We start from the raw sequence: 17,481 nt of genomic DNA, 5'->3' as shown, positions 1-17,481 counted from the left end.
GCACTTTCTTTTCATTCCTCAAAATTGAAATGTATTGGTTACATTATATCTCATGACACGCTCTTGTTTATTAATATCCACCGTTTTTTCTTCCTGTTCTGTCTGTTACCTTTTGCCTTTTGGAGTACGTGTAGAGCTTCCGAAAGCTTTCCCTTTTCGTATTATGCAAAAGAACCCTTCTTTTTTTTCCAACCCACGCCTTAGGTTAGGTTAGTGTATAGATGTGGAATAAAAGAGTGTAAATTGATGCTATTCTGCTCGTATATTTGTACTGTTGATGTTGATGTCGAAAGGGAAGCAGGGAGATGTGTATTTTGTGCCAGAGAGCACCCTTGGATAGCTAGCGACAATACGAATCTCATGTGCATGAACTGCTCTCTGGAGATGGAAATGGGTCTGCCGGAATGAATTTGTGGAATTCTCATAGAGATGCCATATCAGAGGGCGGTTTGGGACCATGCCTCCAAAGTGGGTGGAATGTTGTGCTGAAACGCTCAATTTCGCAAGTGTGATGAGGGATTGTAGGGTGAAGTACTTAGAGATTACTGCCACTGGCAGTTTGTTTAAACTCACATCAGAAGTGTGCTCATATAAGGGTGACAAAAAAAAAGAGTCTTCCTCACCGACCAAAAAGCCCTTCCTCATTTTGAGAGGTGAAAGTATCTACTCTTTGGGCCCATGAAGAACTTTTATATTGTTCACTCGACATACACATCATTGAATGTCTTGTGGAGCACCACAAGAAGAATGTCATCAACTTGTGTTACTTCCATTAGCAACTTTTCCACTTTGTGCCTTCACCATTCAAGGGGCTGTCCAATGTGACATCCAGTCGAAGACTTATACACTTTTCCCAGAGGACAGAGCTTTCCATCAATTTGGGGAATTTTGCATAAACATTTTACAAGCAAAACAAAAGGCACTTCATACCACCAAAATTATCCCAAGAGCTTCATTTGAACTTTCTGAATGACTGAATGTTGAGAATGTCAATTCCAGGAACTTAATAATAAAAGAATACTTATTTTTGTTTTTTTTATTTAAAAACTTTTAATATTTATACCGAAAGGACACTTTCAAGGTTTAAGCTTTCTAATATAAAATCGTTGTTTATCTCGAACGTGGAATAAATTTAGTTTTAGCAATTTTCGAGTTTTTAAATGTCAATTAAACAATATTCAAGATCGAGTAGTAAGTAATTAATTCAATATACTAGCACAAAGTAAGACCCATTAATTTTATTTTTCCTGATTAAATAATAAAATAAATTAATAAGCTTTTCTTTGGATACTACACACACTACGAAATACGCTTTGTACTATTAGCATTATATCACCTAATCCTTTAATCTGAAAATCTTTAATAGTTGAATAAAATACTGTACCATATAAAAATATAAAAAATAAATAAATATGGAATACCAATTTAACGAAAATTTAAGAGAAAGGAAGCTCGAAAAGTGACAATATGATAGCAGAATTCAGATTGGTAATCTCATATAATCCTCAAGATAAATCCTAAGGCCTATAATCGGCATTTTAAAGCAAATTTGCATGCAAGTAAAAACATATTATTTTAAACACATCAAATTTATTGAATTTCAAAAACGGAAATCATCAATAAAATCTTCCAAATTAGACAGAAAATTATGTATTTTGGTTTAAATTATATTTAATACCTAAAACTAAACTTTAAACTTATATTGTAAATTTAAGAAAATAAATTCATAATTTCTTTTTTTCATTTCGAAGACCATTTCACTTTTTTTATGCATTAAAAATTTCCGATTTTGTTTTAATTACCTAACAATCCGTGGCAACTTCTCTTAATTCAGAATTTTAAATCTTTGATGTTTTCAAAAATATATTTTAAGTACTTACTTATTTTAGCTTTACAACATGTGATAAAGCCTAACTCTAAATTTAAGTAAATTTATTTATTCTAGGTTTACATTGCGGATTCAATTAAAATTACACTCTTAAATTCTGAATATATTATTACAATTAATGTTTTACAATTTAATGGAACTAGCATTTAAAGTTATTATAAATTTACTGTGATGCACCCTTCCATTTTGATAATTTTATACATTATATATTCAGATTGGAAATATTTATACTCATTTTAGCCTTTGAGGAAAAGAGGTTCAAATAGTGAGAGTATAACGTATATTTTCCAAATGATATTATCTTGGATTTTTGTCAAAAAAGTTAGGGCACTCAATGGGTCAAGTGGTAGAGCACTCGCTCTATGATGCAAGTGTCCCGGGTTCGAATCTCCTTTAGGTCACCAGGGATTTTTCTGGCGTTAAAGGTGTTCGGATTGCATCCAGTGAGCTTCACTGTACTTGATCCCACGGGCATGGCACTGACAACCTCATCCCGTACAAGAAAAAATAATAATGCATGTCTAGAAATCCCCTTGCGGGAAAGCTTAGTTCCTTCATGGAATGTTGTGCCAGCATTATTATTATTATTATTTGTGAAAAATTTCCCATTTAAAAAATTTTAGATGTTTCTGCCTACAATGACAGAGGAATTTTTTTTAAAAAAATTTAAATTCCTTCTAGTCTGAAAACGACTTTAAAAGTAAGGTATGAAATATAGGGGTTAATTTAGGCTTTAATTTACGCTTATCTGATCGGACGGGATGTATCGGGTGGGATTTAAACTTGTAATTGTAATACGGGCTTCAGACCTAAGGCTTAGCCAAATGGCTTACCTTCTGTAATTTCTTATCAATCACGATTTTTTGGAAAAATTTAACTTAGGATTGGATTATTAAAGATGAATGACCTATTAGGCTCTTAAAAAGCAACGAAATTGCTCGCTATTTAGGATTTCGAGACCTTCAGAAACTAGGCTAAACCTCTAGTCTGAAGACGTTCTAACAGTTGAGTCAATGATCTTAACGTCCAAGACCGGAACGCTCCTATCAATATGCATATTAAGGGAGGACCCCTTAAACATGTAAAGTTCGTTTAAGTAATTCTTAATAAAGTCATTCACCCCTTGACTTTCCTTTTCCATCACTATCATTGAGGAAAATGTCTCACATCTCCAATCCTAGAGGGAAAAGTTAGTATGTGACAGAGTTTGTGACATTCTACCATCAACAGTGAATGTTTGATTACACCGTCACTCCCTGTTGAAGGATGATATACAAAGACCCATGCGACAGAATAACATATTGTCCAATTAAATATGCAGCGTGTGAGGAAAATTGATTTCCCAACTCATCAGTGAAATTCTCCAACCGGCTTGGTAAATTGCTTGAACAATTTAATGATAATTTAGCCACTATATCTCAAGAGATTCTTCTGGATTTGTCGGCGCATCGCATTAAATTGCCGAAGAAGGGGGAGGAAAGATTGTTACAGAATATGTTAGATAGGATGGAAATCGATGAATCTCTATTTACCAAGAGCAAATATCTTCTTCATATCTGGTGCAACTACCAAGAGAAGAAAAACCTACATATACGTAGAATAAACGAAATGGAAAATCTAATAAAGCAATGAGATGCTCATTTGCTATCCAATATCTTTACTGCGTTCTTTCCATTTTCAAATTTGTCGAGATCATTTGTTCAATCTGGTGTTTGGATCTAACATGGAGTTTTCTGCTGGAAATGCTGTTTTTTCTACCGTGAAAACTTCAAGAAAAGTGAATGTGTCAGAAAAAAAAAATTGTATGAAAAATAGCTGAGTGTTTCGTTTTATTTGGATGATTTCAGTCGGATCAGAGATGCGACTCAGTCAATAATTCATCTGTATCAAAATTTCTATGGGGGATTGAAGAAGACTTTCCCGCATTTTCTCTCTCATATATTGTAATATTGAAACTTCCACATGGCATGTATCAAATGTTATACCCTAAGTGTAATCCAGTTTAGAGTTGAAACAATTTTAGATCACAGATTAGTGATTGCAAAATAACTTGGAGCTATTGTATTGTTGCCAACTTTGTACACAGAGGGAAAATGTGAGAGAGAGGCAAGATAAAACGATTTGCCATGGTCATTAGGTTCCAGACTCATAACCAAGTCACATATAAGATTAATATTAAGATTAATACTTTCTAAACTGCGAGAATGCCAACAAAGTATAGCAAGTGCTTTATTTTGCCTCTTTCTTGTGTTTCGCTCGAAAACTGACCGAATCACAGTTGGCACGCATGGAAAATTGCTCGGATTGCCTGTAATACGATTCAGAAAGCAATTAATATGAACAGTAATATTTCACACATCGTATTACTCCAATAGAGTGTACTCTTTCTAACACACGTGATATTCCATTTAAAATTTTGCATACTATATACCTCTCTCTCCGGCTTTTCTTAATATTAATATTAATCTTATATGGTTATATGTGACACCACGGTCAGGCTGATCCTCGAAAATACTTAGCATGTAAAATTTGATAGTAATGAATAAGGCCGAGGAAATTTATGCAAAGAACCTCTAAAATCGATAGTACTAATTGATTACTGGCAAATGTTACAAGCTAAATATGTTCGAGGACCACCCTGACTCTATTTGGGCGTTTAGAGAAAAATTGCAAGACACTGATGAAAGCTTGAAGACCGAGCCGAAAGCTCTGGAGATAATTGATGTGTTTCCCTGAGTGATTGTTTCTTCCCAACGACCTACAGATTTCTCCATTCTTGATTATTGCACTTTACACTTTTTGCTGCTAGATGTCACTCATTTCTTAAAGAATGCCGTAATAAGTACTTTGTAAGAACTTATTAAGGACTTATTTTATGAACTTGGACAAAGCTTATTTACCTAACTTGCTTTGTCTGACCCGGGTAACCTGCGATAGCTGAATGTTGAGTTCTTACTGGCCTATAAGTCGAATCGTAAGAGATTGCGTTTTCTAGATTTTCCTGACCCCCACAAAATAGATGTTTTTTCTTCACAAAGTTCACTTTTTAGTTTTTTTAAAGTCAAAGTTAAATACACATTTTCCTTAATTCATGATTAATATATTTTATCAACAAATATAGTAAGGTGGGGTAACAGGATCGTTTTCCGAAGAGTGCTACTTAAACGCTTGTTTTTGGACTGATGAAATTCTTTTTTACTTCTTCTAAATCCATAGAATTATTCATTGTTTCATTCAGAAATGTAATTTAAAAAAATATCACAAATATTAAAGAAAATTTATAAAATAATGATAATACTGAAATAAGTCAGCATGCACTAACTGGGTCGCCTTTTCGCTAATTCACTTTTAATTAAACCTTTGGATTTATAATATTTTTTTCACAAGAAAAAAAAAACCACTGCTAGAAAATTTTTAGTGAAGAACCTAGCTGGCACATGTTTGAAATGAGTCGATTACGATTTAATGGATAAAAATGTTTTTTTTGCCCTTTCTCAAACTTGAATAGTTATATTATGTTACTGTAGTGACTATATTACGGAAATAAAAATATTATTTTAAGTGGATTAGTCATAAATGATCCAGATAGCGAAGCGCCCGGATTAGCACACTTGACCGTACGAATTTCCGAGATTAGGCATTACTTTCTAATTTTTCAATAGCCCAAACAATTTTAAAAAGGCACTTGGAACTTTTTCCTATCTACAAAATTGATTTATCCAATCTTTTCATCTCAGTTTTCTGGCGAGGTAATACTTATCTATCTCATGAAAGCTAGAATTGGTCACGGATCTTTGTTCTGTGGTATTACAGAGACTTTCTCAAAGGAGATATAGAAAATCAATATTGATTGAAATTTAAGGTTTCTCTCTGCAATATTCGATGCGGAAGACTGTAGTCCAAAGTGGGGGCTGGTCTATTGTGGAGCCACAGGGGTGGAAAATCTATGGTTAAACTGTGGTTTTCGGATAATATAAAACAGATTATGAGTCAATATAGTATGCACTAAAACGACAACTTTGACTATAAAACTAAAGTTGCAGAAAATGTGGCAAAAAGCTCAAATTCAAAATTCACTGAGGTGTATCGAAATTGTTAGTATAATTATTTATAATACCCATAAGCCCGTATAAAATGTTTCTGACAGCAAAACCATCAATATTGACAAATTACAGTGACCTGAAAAGTCCTTTAGCACCATCAAAATTTACTGAATTTGCTTCACATAAAATCAACTATAAATTCTCCAATATCGTTGAATGAAATGATGTATACTCCAAAATGTATATTGTTCGGAATTATTGATATAGCGGCTTAATTTACGATGTATTTGTATCTATCTGAATAACGACTTTGCCTTCGTAACACAATAAATTGATTTGAATGTGAACTATTGTTTTAGCCGTAATTTCCATACACTTCAGGCAACACGAATAGATTATGTAGGAAAGCCTATGTCGCCTGTGAATAGGAGATTGAAGTGAATGTGAAGCATTCGCATGGATTTAGTCAGTGCGATTATTTACACCAAGAGGATTTTAATAAATAGTATTAAAATTTGTTATAAACTATTTCATAACAACCGAATTTCGCGGAAGTTTGTGAATAATTTTCCGCGATATTTTGAAGCTATTTCATTTTGGCTGAAATTCAAATAACTCATCATTTTCATTGATTACTGAAATAAATATTTTTTTGCGTCATAGGATCAAATTAAAAGTAATTTATAGATTTATAAATATTTTAGAAAAGGGACAGATAATCCTAACCGGCTTATGTAGGTGAGATTCTTAACGTGAGCTAACTCGGAGTGCATGCAAATTCGATTTAGAGCTGAAGTTGGGAGACGCCATTCAGTTATCTTGAATCAAATTCGTGAAATTATGCAAATTTTGTATTTAAACCAAAATATCAAGGATTTGGATGAACTGGCAGAAAAGTGATATATGGGTGAAATGTAGACCAGAATGTTGTCTATAATTTTCCCATAGAACATGATCTCATCGATTACTCAGAAGCCAAGATAAGCGAGGTTTTTTGTTTCTTAACTCGTTTTTTCATCCAGAGTTCCCCGAGTAGTCATTTGTTGAACTTCAACTATATCAAAGAATTGTTGTCTTTTGTGGGACTTTCCATTTAAAACCCTATTTTAAGTGTCTTGGTGGAGTAGAGACAGTCAAATTGGCATCTGAGTGATTTCAAAGCGTTATTATGGGAAAAATCAATTTTTTTACACTTAAACGGCAAAATCGGAGTGATAGCGTAGTCTGAGCGGAAAATGATGTATGGACGAAATGTAGAGACAAATGTCCTCTACAATTATGTTGAAGTAATCATCAAAATCGGTTCAGCGACAGTCGAGATAATTGACGTTATGTGATATTGAAATTGGTTTTTCGACTGTGGCGCCCCTGGTGTTGGTCCCACGAAGTTCAAATATTCTAGAAAGTTGTAGCATTTGGTGAGATCTTTCGTTTAAGCCCTCACTCATCAAAATCGGTCACATAGAACCGGAGATATGATTTTTTGAATTTCGTGAACTTTGACCCCTCATATCTCCGGTTCTATTGAAACCACAGCGCACATACGCACCATTTTGGAAACGTCCTAGACTGGACTACAACATACTAAAATTTCATTAACTTGCACAATGCCGTTTTTGAGAAAAGTGACTTTGAATTTCGATGAATTTTGACGCTATCACAGCGCCACCTATGGTGACTTTTTGAACTTCCATCTGAAAGTACTCATCGATACGAAACCAAAAAGGTAAAATTTAGGTCGCTATGTTAATTAGAACCGGAGATAGAGGCCGGTCAATGTTCGAACTTTGACCCCTTATAGCTCGGGTCAGGGGTTTTAGATCGACTTAAGGTTTTTTTTGTTTGATAGGTATAATCAACGGCTACAACATACTAAAATTTCAGCCCGATGCACAATGGAATTTTTGAGTTATTTAACTTTTAAGATTTAAAAATTTTCTTTTTAAAAAAAGCGCCCCTAGCGGTGGTTTTATGAACTTGTGATGTTAGAAGGGGAAGTGGCATTTCACGAGAGCTTTCCAAAAAGCCCTCACTTTTTAAATTCTGACAATTAGCACCGGAGTAATGGCCATTTTAAGAAATTTTTTTTGGACCCTTATAGCTCGGGTCAGGGGGGTCGGGGGATCTTAAGTTTGGTATTGATGGAAAGGTCTAAGGCCCAGCTATAACATACTAAAATTTGAGTCCGCTGAATGCCATAGGGGCGGAGCTATTGAGAAAACAAAAAAAGGGGGGTCTTCAAAATGGCGGAAGGAGGGGTGCGGGGTGGGGGGTCTATGCACCAAGTTGCAATTTTCACCCGATATATAACCTTTGCCGAAAACCGCAAGTCGATATCTTTTTTAGTTTAGGAGCTATTAAGCTCCAAAGAGCGGCCGGCCGGCCGGCCGGGAACGTAACTTAGCCACATATATATTCGGAATCAGGAAGTGGCGAAACACATTTTGGCCAAGTTTGAGCGCGATCGGACGACATGAAATTTTGTTAGGATTATAGTAAGTGAGATTGTTAAGAATCTCACCTAAAAGGGACAGATAATCCTAACCGGCTTATGTAGGTGAGATTCTTAACGTGAGCTAACTCGGAGTGCATGCAAATTCGATTTGGAGCTGAAGTTGGGAGACGCCATTCAGTTATCTTGAATCAAATTCGTGAAATTATACAAATTTTGTATTTAAACCAAAATATCAAGGATTTGGATGAACTGACAGAAAAGTGTTATATGGGTGAAATGTAGACCAGAATGTTCTCTATAATTTTGCCGTAGAACTTGATCTAATCGATTACTCAGAAGCCAAGATAAGCGAGGTTTTTTGTTTCTTAACTCGTTTTTTCATCCAGTGTGCCCCAAGTAGTCATTTGTTGAACTTCAACTATATCAAAGAATTGTTGTATTTTGTGGGACTTTCCATTTAAACCCCTATTTTAAGTGTCTTTGTGGAGTAGAGGCAGTCAAATTGGCATCTGAGTGATTTCAAAGCGTTATTATGGGAAAAATCCATTTTTTCACACTTAAACGGCAAAATCGGAGTGATAGCGTAGTCTGAGTGGAAAATGATGTATGGACGAAATGTAGAGACAAATGTGCTCTACAATTATGTCGAAGTAATCATCAAAATCGGTTCAGCGACAGTCGAGATAATTGAGGTTATGTGATATTGAAATTGGTTTTTCGACTGTGGCGCCCCTGGTGTTGGTCCCACGAAGTTCAAATATTCTAGAAAGTTGTAGCATTTGGTGAGATCTTTCGTTTAAGCCCTCATTCATCAAAATCGGTCACATAGAACCGGAGATATGATTTTTTGAATTTCGTGAACTTTGACCCCTCATATCTCCGGTTCTATTGAAACCACAGCGCGCATACGCACCATTTTGGAAACGTCCTAGACTGGACTACAACATACTAAAATTTCATTAACTTGCACAATGCCGTTTTTGAGAAAAGTGACTTTGAATTTCGATGAATTTTGACGCTATCACAGCGCCACCTGTGGTGACTTTTTGAACTTCCATCTGAAAGTGCTCATCGAGACGAAACCAAAAAGGTAAAATTTATGTCGCTATGTTAATTAGAACCGGAGATAGAGGCCGGTCAATGTTCGAACTTTGACCCCTTATAGCTCGGGTCAGGGGTTATGGATCGACTTAAGGTTTTTTTGTTTGATAGGTATAATCAACGGCTACAACATACTAAAATTTCAGCCCGATTGCATAAGGAATTTTTGAGTTATTTAACTTTTAAGATTTAAAAATTTTCTTTTTAAAAAAAGCGCCCCTAGCGGTGCTTTTATGAACTTGCGATGTTAGAACGGGAAGTGGCATTTCACGAGAGCTTTCCAAAAAGCCCTTACTTTTTAAATTCTGACAATTAGAACCGGAGTTATAGCCATTTTAAGAAAATTTTTTTGGACCCTTATAGCTCGGGTCAGGGGGGTCGGGGGACCTTAAGTTTGGTACTGATGGAAAGCTCTAAGGCCCAGCTATAACATACTAAAATTTGAGCCCACTCGATGCCATAGGGGCGGAGCTATTGAGAAAACAAAAAAAGGGGGGTTTTCAAAATGGCGGAAGGAGGGGTGGGGGGTGGGGGGTCAATGCACCAAGTTGCAATTTTCATACGATATTTAACCTTTGCCGAAAACCGCAAGTCGAAATCTTTTTTAGTTTAGGAGCTATTAAGCTCCAAAGAGCGGCCGGACGGCCGGACGGCCGGCCGGCCGGCCGGCCGGGAACGTAACTTAGCCCCCTATATATTCGTGATCAGGAAGTGGCGAAACACATTTTGGCCAAGTTTGAGCGCGATCGGACGACATGAAATTTTGTTAGGATTATAGTAGGTGAGATTGTTAAGAATCTCACCTAATACGTATAGCTTCCTGGACCATTAAAGTTTCCAATATTGAAGTTCTCTCAATTATGAATGAAATGTGATTTATTAAGTCAAACATTACAATGTACATAGTAATTGTGTTTTTTGAAATTTAGAAATAAAATGAGTTTCTTACATCATTTAACTCTTAAGATTCCCTAAATCAGGCTGAACGATAATGAGTTCTTCTGTTTAAAATGACTCTCATCGCAAATGTGATAAGTAATGGTTACTGTTAACATAAAGTTATATAGTTAAAATAAAACCGTTCAAAAAATTCAGAGCATTTCAAGATACAGACAATGGAAAAACTCGGAAACCTATAGTATTTATAAAAAATATTACATTAGAAGAGACAAGGGCTCATTCAGACAGAAAATGGATTTTTTAATTTTTTCAAAAATTTGTATCAGGTTTTGTTTGTATCAGGCTGATAAATATATCAATGAATAAGAAGGGAGCTGTTTATTTTGAATAAATTATGGTTTCCTCAATTTTCTTACTAAGATAAACAATAACATCCTACTCTATACTGTCTTCTGGCCAGTTCTGACCCGGTCTCCCCTACATACGGATTTTATTCTTTTTATAAACTTTTTATAAATCGAACTAAAAAAATGTGAAAACAAGATTTATATTACAGAATTTGTTTTTTTTTTGTATTTTTTTAAAGAAAATAAAAAATACTTTTTGTTATTTTAAAAAAAGTGTTTCTGGATGAAAGCACTACAAAATGATTTTTACAATGATTTTTCTTAAGAAAAAACTAAATGAATATACAATGATTTTATAAATATTAATAATTACAAGGCAGAACTTTTACAATTCAATATTAAGAACTTTAAATAGCAATTTTAAAAGTTTATGCTCTGTGTACACCGCTATTGCAGAAACAATTCAACAGAAAGAAATAAAATTTCAAAAATTAAAAATACGTTAAAGTTGCAAAATAAAAAAATACAATTTGTCCTTAATACCTACTCGTCTTATAATAGAGCATTACTTTCGTTTAAATAAAAAAAACACTATGGGAAAGTACTCTCCCTTTAAACATTCATGCCTTCGAATAATATGAATTTTCCTTTATTTTTCCTAAGAGACTTACACATTGTGTAATTATCAATAATTGATGATAAGCTAACTAATATTTATTAGAAAAGTCTAAGTATTTTAGGAAAAATAAAAGAAAATTTACATTATTCGAAGGCATGAACGTTCGAAGGGAGAGTACTGTCCCCTATAGGACCAGAGATTCCGAAACTGATCTTCAATAATCAGTTTCGAAAATTAAATATTTATTTACTTCTGCTTTCGGCTGATGAGTATACGCTGTTTGAATTTCGAAAGACTTCGATGGTCAACATTTTTCAGTCCTGACTTAGTTGTTAGAAAATTCTAAGCAACAAAGCTTTAAATATTCTTGTTTTATTTTATTAAACAGCTTCATTCCCAGCTAGAGTTTAAAAATTCTAAGATTGGTTTCGAATTTCAGAAAATACATTTCTATTTCTCATTACGTCCGCATGGTGACCGAATTACTTCTTATTCGAATTTCGAAGTTTCGCGAGTGTCAAAATGTACTTGTTTTTACTTTATTGTTGAAAATCAAAGGTACAAAGCTCATGCTCATTTCCTTATAATTCCCCTCATAATCATTTAATATTTTTCTGCGAGTTTTCTCATGTTATATTTCATAAATTTTCCCACCTTGTACGAGAATTTAGTTTCAAAATTCGAAACTGAATTTGAATTCTTCGAAAATCAGCGACTTAGTCCGTTAATTTATGAATTTTGTAAATTTCACAGAAATTTTAGTACGAAAATTCGAAATTAATTTTCAATTTTTCGAACATCAACATTTATTTTATTTTTTTTTTGAAAATAAAAAGTTATGTACCTTTTAACCGAGACACTTTCGTAGAATTGAACTCTGGGTGTAAGCACACGACGGAATATAAAGCTTCCTATAGGGTTTATGTTCATCTGATACAACAGAACCAGTGTCTTTTTCGAGGCTTTCCTTAAATTTGGAATATCAGTATCTCCTAACAGAAAATATCTTGAATATTTATTCTATATAATCATCTTGATGTCTTTAATAGCTCGTAAAATAATTTTTACGAGCTTTCAGAGAGAGTTTATATAGAAAGCAATTTTTTTCGTGTGTATTTAATGATTTACAGAAGTAAAATTTTACAAATGAGGTATAAAATGCTGTATAACTAGCGGTATTAGTTTTAATTCTTCAAAATAACAAGTGTTTCTTTTATAGCAAAATGTGAATGATTTAAATGCAGATGCACTTTATTATAATAATTATAGAAATAATAAAAATAATTTTTGAGGCATTTAGAAAGTAAAACAAATATTTGTTAATAAATTTCACTAAAACCTCTACAAAAACTGTCCAACATAAGCATAGGGGATAGTATATGGCGCACTTTTGAAATGAAGTACCTGTGAAACTGGACTTTTTTATTCTATTTTTTAAAGGAATTAAGGCTTATTCTAATGTAATTTAGCCTCACAATTGGTTTATGAAACTAAATTGTGGAGCACAGAGGCAAAATGACACATATCCTATGGTTAAAGCATAGGATATGTGTCATTTTGCCTCTGAGCTCCACAATTATATCACTGAAATAATATCAATTTCAAAGGCACTCCATTTCAAAGGTTCCGCACTCCCTGTCTTTCTCAGTGATAGTGAATAATGCTCATTAACTTTTAGTCAGAAATTTAATACAAAAAATAATAATCTAAATAAAGCGAAGATTGGACAGGATAAAAGACATAAATCTCATTTTTTAGAGATTTATACTATTTTTTTTTAAATAACATCAGAGAATTTTTAAAATAAGTTAATAATACAATTTTAATTTGTCTACTGTGTATCGACTTCAAATACCACAAATCCAGATTAAATCTCTAGCTTTATCAAGAAAAAAAAATAATGGCATTTGTCCAACTTTCCCTCTCGAATTATTCAGTTCTCAATTTGCAAAGTTAAGTGCTTCTTCCTCCCACAACTGCTTCCCAACATTGCTTCCACCAGCAAATATTGAAGGATTGCTCACGGGGCACAATAGAAATTGATTCACCATTCTCATTTCCCCAAATTCAAATATTCATTCCAATTAAATCTTTTTGCCAATGAAAATGTCTACATAGGATTTTATTTTATTTTCTCTTTTTCAGTGAATTTCGATCACTTCCAGATTCTCAGAGCGATTGGAAAAGGTAGCTTTGGCAAGGTAAGTTTAAATCAATTTTTGCGTTTATCTCCCAAAAGAAAAACGCGCCTTTTTATTGCTATACAATTCAATGAATTATTCAAAGCTAAACAGAAAGAATTTAATGGGATCACGTCGAGGAATTTTCTTTATTGATTTTCTGAATTATCTCATAGGATGAAGAAAAATTTTCCATCTAGCATAATTGGATGCTGAAATTGCAAAAAAAAAATTAAGTAGTATAAAAGTTCTCTTTCCCAAAGTTGCAATTGAATTTGCTTTGATTTTCAGTGAATCAACACTCGAGACTTTCCACTTGGAAACACATTTTCATTAGTGTGGAGGAAATATTATATTATTCCAGTCAATGCCTCATTTTTTTTCGCCCAGTGTCTTTAAGAAAGTTTCTTGTTCGTTTTGAAAGTTTCCAGCCAAGATAAATTTATCCTTTATATACGTACCAAAATTCCGCTCTTGTATTTGCATCAATCCGTGTCTTTCCACTTTTATCTAATTTTGTGACAATCTGAAAATTATTCCATTTCATTTTAATTGCAAAGTGGATTTATCACAGTTTTATACTACAATGTTTATTTACTAGAGTTTTGGACAATACCGGCAATACACTTCAGAACTTTGATTGCAGTCTCATTGAAATTTGTGTGCTTGTTTTGATTAGTTTAGTCACTCCAAATGGAGCCAATGGGGCACTTTGCGCTTTGATCAATTGATTTTTAGCAAAAAATATCTAGAGGAAAGTGGGGTATTTTACAAAGCACAAGTTTAATTAAAAACACTAAAATGGTTCATATTTTTTACCTGAGTTTTATTTTCCCTCTTTGTCACGAATGTTTAACTATTCTAATGCATTAAAAAATAGTGATTTCTGTTAGGGTAAATTAAGCTAATTCAAAACTTGCTCCAAATGGAAATTTTTCTCTATTCCAAATGGAAACGTCACTGTTTTCATGATAAATACTGTACTAAATTACTATATTTATATATTTTCTATACCTCAAATTCATTATTTAGTTAATTTTGCTACAAATAAAGCGAATATCCATTCATATTCACAAATTTTAATTTGTTAATTTCTCATAAAAATTTAAAGTGTATCTTTTCTCCATAGAATTTTTCATAGATCGACCATGTTTTCCTATGAAAAACACAATAAAGTGACTCTTGTTTATTCGTTTTGTTTAATATTTATGTCATATTACTGGTTAATTTTAGTTAAATTAAGTGCTAATCTTTATTGTTAACGGTACGTGAAGTTTTCAAATGAAATAATTACCTATTTCGTGAACAAAAAGGGTTTTTCTGAAGATTCTGATTTTCTTATTGTTTTAGATGGGAAAGGAGAAAAGACCAGGAATAAGAACAAATCCTGCACTCTAGAGCAACTCAACAAGGTTTTGGAAGCCTTTCGCCGCGGTTTCACTTACACTGTTTGTCTCCAATTAGAAACTTTCCCTTGTCTCCATTTGGATTAATTTGTTTCCAATAGAAGCATTTTGCACTCGCGTATTTTTCTTGTATATAAGAAGTTTACAAAATATATTTAAAGAATTTTCACTAAACAGTAAATTCTAGAAGAGTCAATGAGCAAATTTATGCAATTTTCTTCAGAAAAAATTGAACTTAATGTATTGAACCTTCTGTCAAAGTTAAAGCGTCTGGAAATGGTTTTGAATTAGGACATTTACCCTATATGTCTCCTCCTGGCAATTACAAGTGACTAACTTTTAGATCTTATACAGAAAAAGAGATGACAAAGAGTACCAGTTTTGCAAAATTCTCGAACTCACAATATAGAGCTCTCTGTGAATTAGCTTTTCGATGATTTTTTAATGCTTTTACTGCTCTAATACCGATCAAATTGATTTATAAATCACATGCATTTGAAAATAAAAAAAATCAGTACTTAATCGATTTATTACCGATGAAGACCGATGCAGCTGGGTGTGAAATTTAAATACGTAAGTTTCATTCAAGTTCAACCAAATCGGTTAAAAAATGAGCCCTCCAAAGTGATTGACCTTTTGTCTTCAATAATTCAAAATGGAGAATTTTCCGGTAATAGGTAAGTTTGAATATCCGAAAATCATTGAAAAAGCTTGAGTCAAATTTGAGAAAAATCGAAAAAAAACAATGGAAGGGATTGTGAGGGAAGAAAAAAGACGTCTAGAGATATTGTTTTTATATTGGGTGTCATCGAAGACCGGAAGTCAATATCTCTTGCCATTTAAGCTACACGAGTGTGATAATTTGAAAATGGACGATTATATAACTGCTCTGTCTTTGAGTTCGAGTAGTAAAAAATATTTCGTAAAATTGTTTGTAAAGGCGTCTACACATTGGGAGCAATTTTTGTCAAAAATTGCGTTTTTGACAGAAATTTGACGTTTCCCCCCACAACGCTGCAGGGAATTTCCTTCAAAAAAGCTATTTTTGACAAAAATTCCTCCCAATGTGTAGAGGCCATAAAGTAAATGTTTGTGAATTCCTACTGAAGACTTACTTGTTCCCAGATTACACTGCTAGCTAATGAGATAAAAACGTTTTGATTATACTATATCGCTGATTTAAAATACAAAGAGCAAAACTGAGAAATCAAAAAATATAATTTTTATCAATTTTTAAGGAAGTGTTCATAGAATTAAAACAATAAAACTGAGGATATCCATTCTTTTAGTCAAGATACATCTTAACATTTCCTATGATTGAGTAATGGTTAAATCCCATTTATTTCAAAAAATTAATGAAAAAATCGCCTTGTCCCACACTAACCCTGTCCCAAACCTCCCCGGTCTCCCCTAACCTTCAAAAAAGTTCGTAAAAGTTTGTACTTTACCCATGAACATTGTTGGTAACTTGAGCATTTTACGAGGATTTTTGTTCCTTTACGCAAACATTTCTTCGTAGATTTTTGTTCGTCTAGCAAAAATTTACAGATAAATGACAAAATTTTACGAACATTTTTCTATGGGTTTACAAACATTTACGAACAAACGTTTGTGAAGGAACAAGAAATGTTCGTTAAGTGATCGAGTTACGAATAATGTTTGTGAAAAAGTACAAACCTTTACGAACTGTTTTGTGGGTTATACGATTTACGAGTATTTCGTAAGTTCCCAGTTAGAATTCACAAACATTTACGAACAATTTTACAAAATATATTTTTCTATGTAGGGGAAACTGGGGCACCACCAAACACGGGGTAGCACCAAACACTGTGATTTTTTTAATCAGATATTCGACTTCTGATGACAAAACCTACAGAAATTTTTAGGCATTATAAGGATGCTTGTCCACTAAAGAAATGGTAGAGATAGTCCAAATAGTTTAGAAATTAAAATTAGTGTTTGGTGCTACCCCGTGTTTGGTGGTGCCCCAATTTCCCCTAGGGTACTTCGTGTGAAAGACCGTCAAATTTTATTACTCTCTTCATTTAGTGAAAAGGAACAGGAGAGGACAGTTAAGGGGTTACGTGAGTCATAACCGGTAACTAATATTAGGTGAGATTCTTCATAATCTCACCTACTATTTATTCGAAATTCAGTTATATTACTCCTGAAATGAATTTTGGGCAATGTTTTAAGAGACTCATAAATTGATTCAAATCGGTTGTGAACCGATAAATTAACCGGTTATGAGCCGATAAGTAATTTTCGACTGAAAATCAATTCCATTGCTCTTAAAACTATTTTAGGTATCTTTTGAGTGATTTATGCCCAACGCACAATAACTTTTGTTTTGTAAACATGTTTTCGAAACTGCCTATAAGATAGAGCGAGATGACTAACTAGATCTAGATCTCATTCTCTTTCACAGGAAGCTTCGAAAACATGTTTACAAACAAAAGTTATTGTGCGCTGGGCATTATGAATCGGTTTAAATCAGTTGAAGACCAGTAAGCAGAAATCGACGCGAACGTACTTTTGAGGT

General features: G+C 33.5%; 1 protein-coding gene across 1 annotated transcript in view; it reads left to right on the top strand.

Moving 5' to 3' along the window:
* LOC129798064 (serine/threonine-protein kinase 32A) overlaps positions 1 to 17,481 on the top strand; it is a 96,038-nt gene that overhangs the window by 47,116 nt on the left and 31,441 nt on the right. Inside the window, exon 2 of the mRNA XM_055841030.1 lies at positions 13,499 to 13,554. Within this exon, the coding sequence (XP_055697005.1) occupies positions 13,499 to 13,554 (56 nt within the window). The remainder of the gene's footprint in view (positions 1 to 13,498; positions 13,555 to 17,481) is intronic.

This window comes from Phlebotomus papatasi, chromosome 1 (assembly GCF_024763615.1).
Source record: "Phlebotomus papatasi isolate M1 chromosome 1, Ppap_2.1, whole genome shotgun sequence".
Classification (NCBI taxonomy): Eukaryota; Metazoa; Arthropoda; class Insecta; order Diptera; family Psychodidae; genus Phlebotomus; species Phlebotomus papatasi.
The sequence above is the reverse complement of the archived record's forward strand: the minus strand, read 5'-3'. Positions and strand labels throughout refer to the sequence as shown.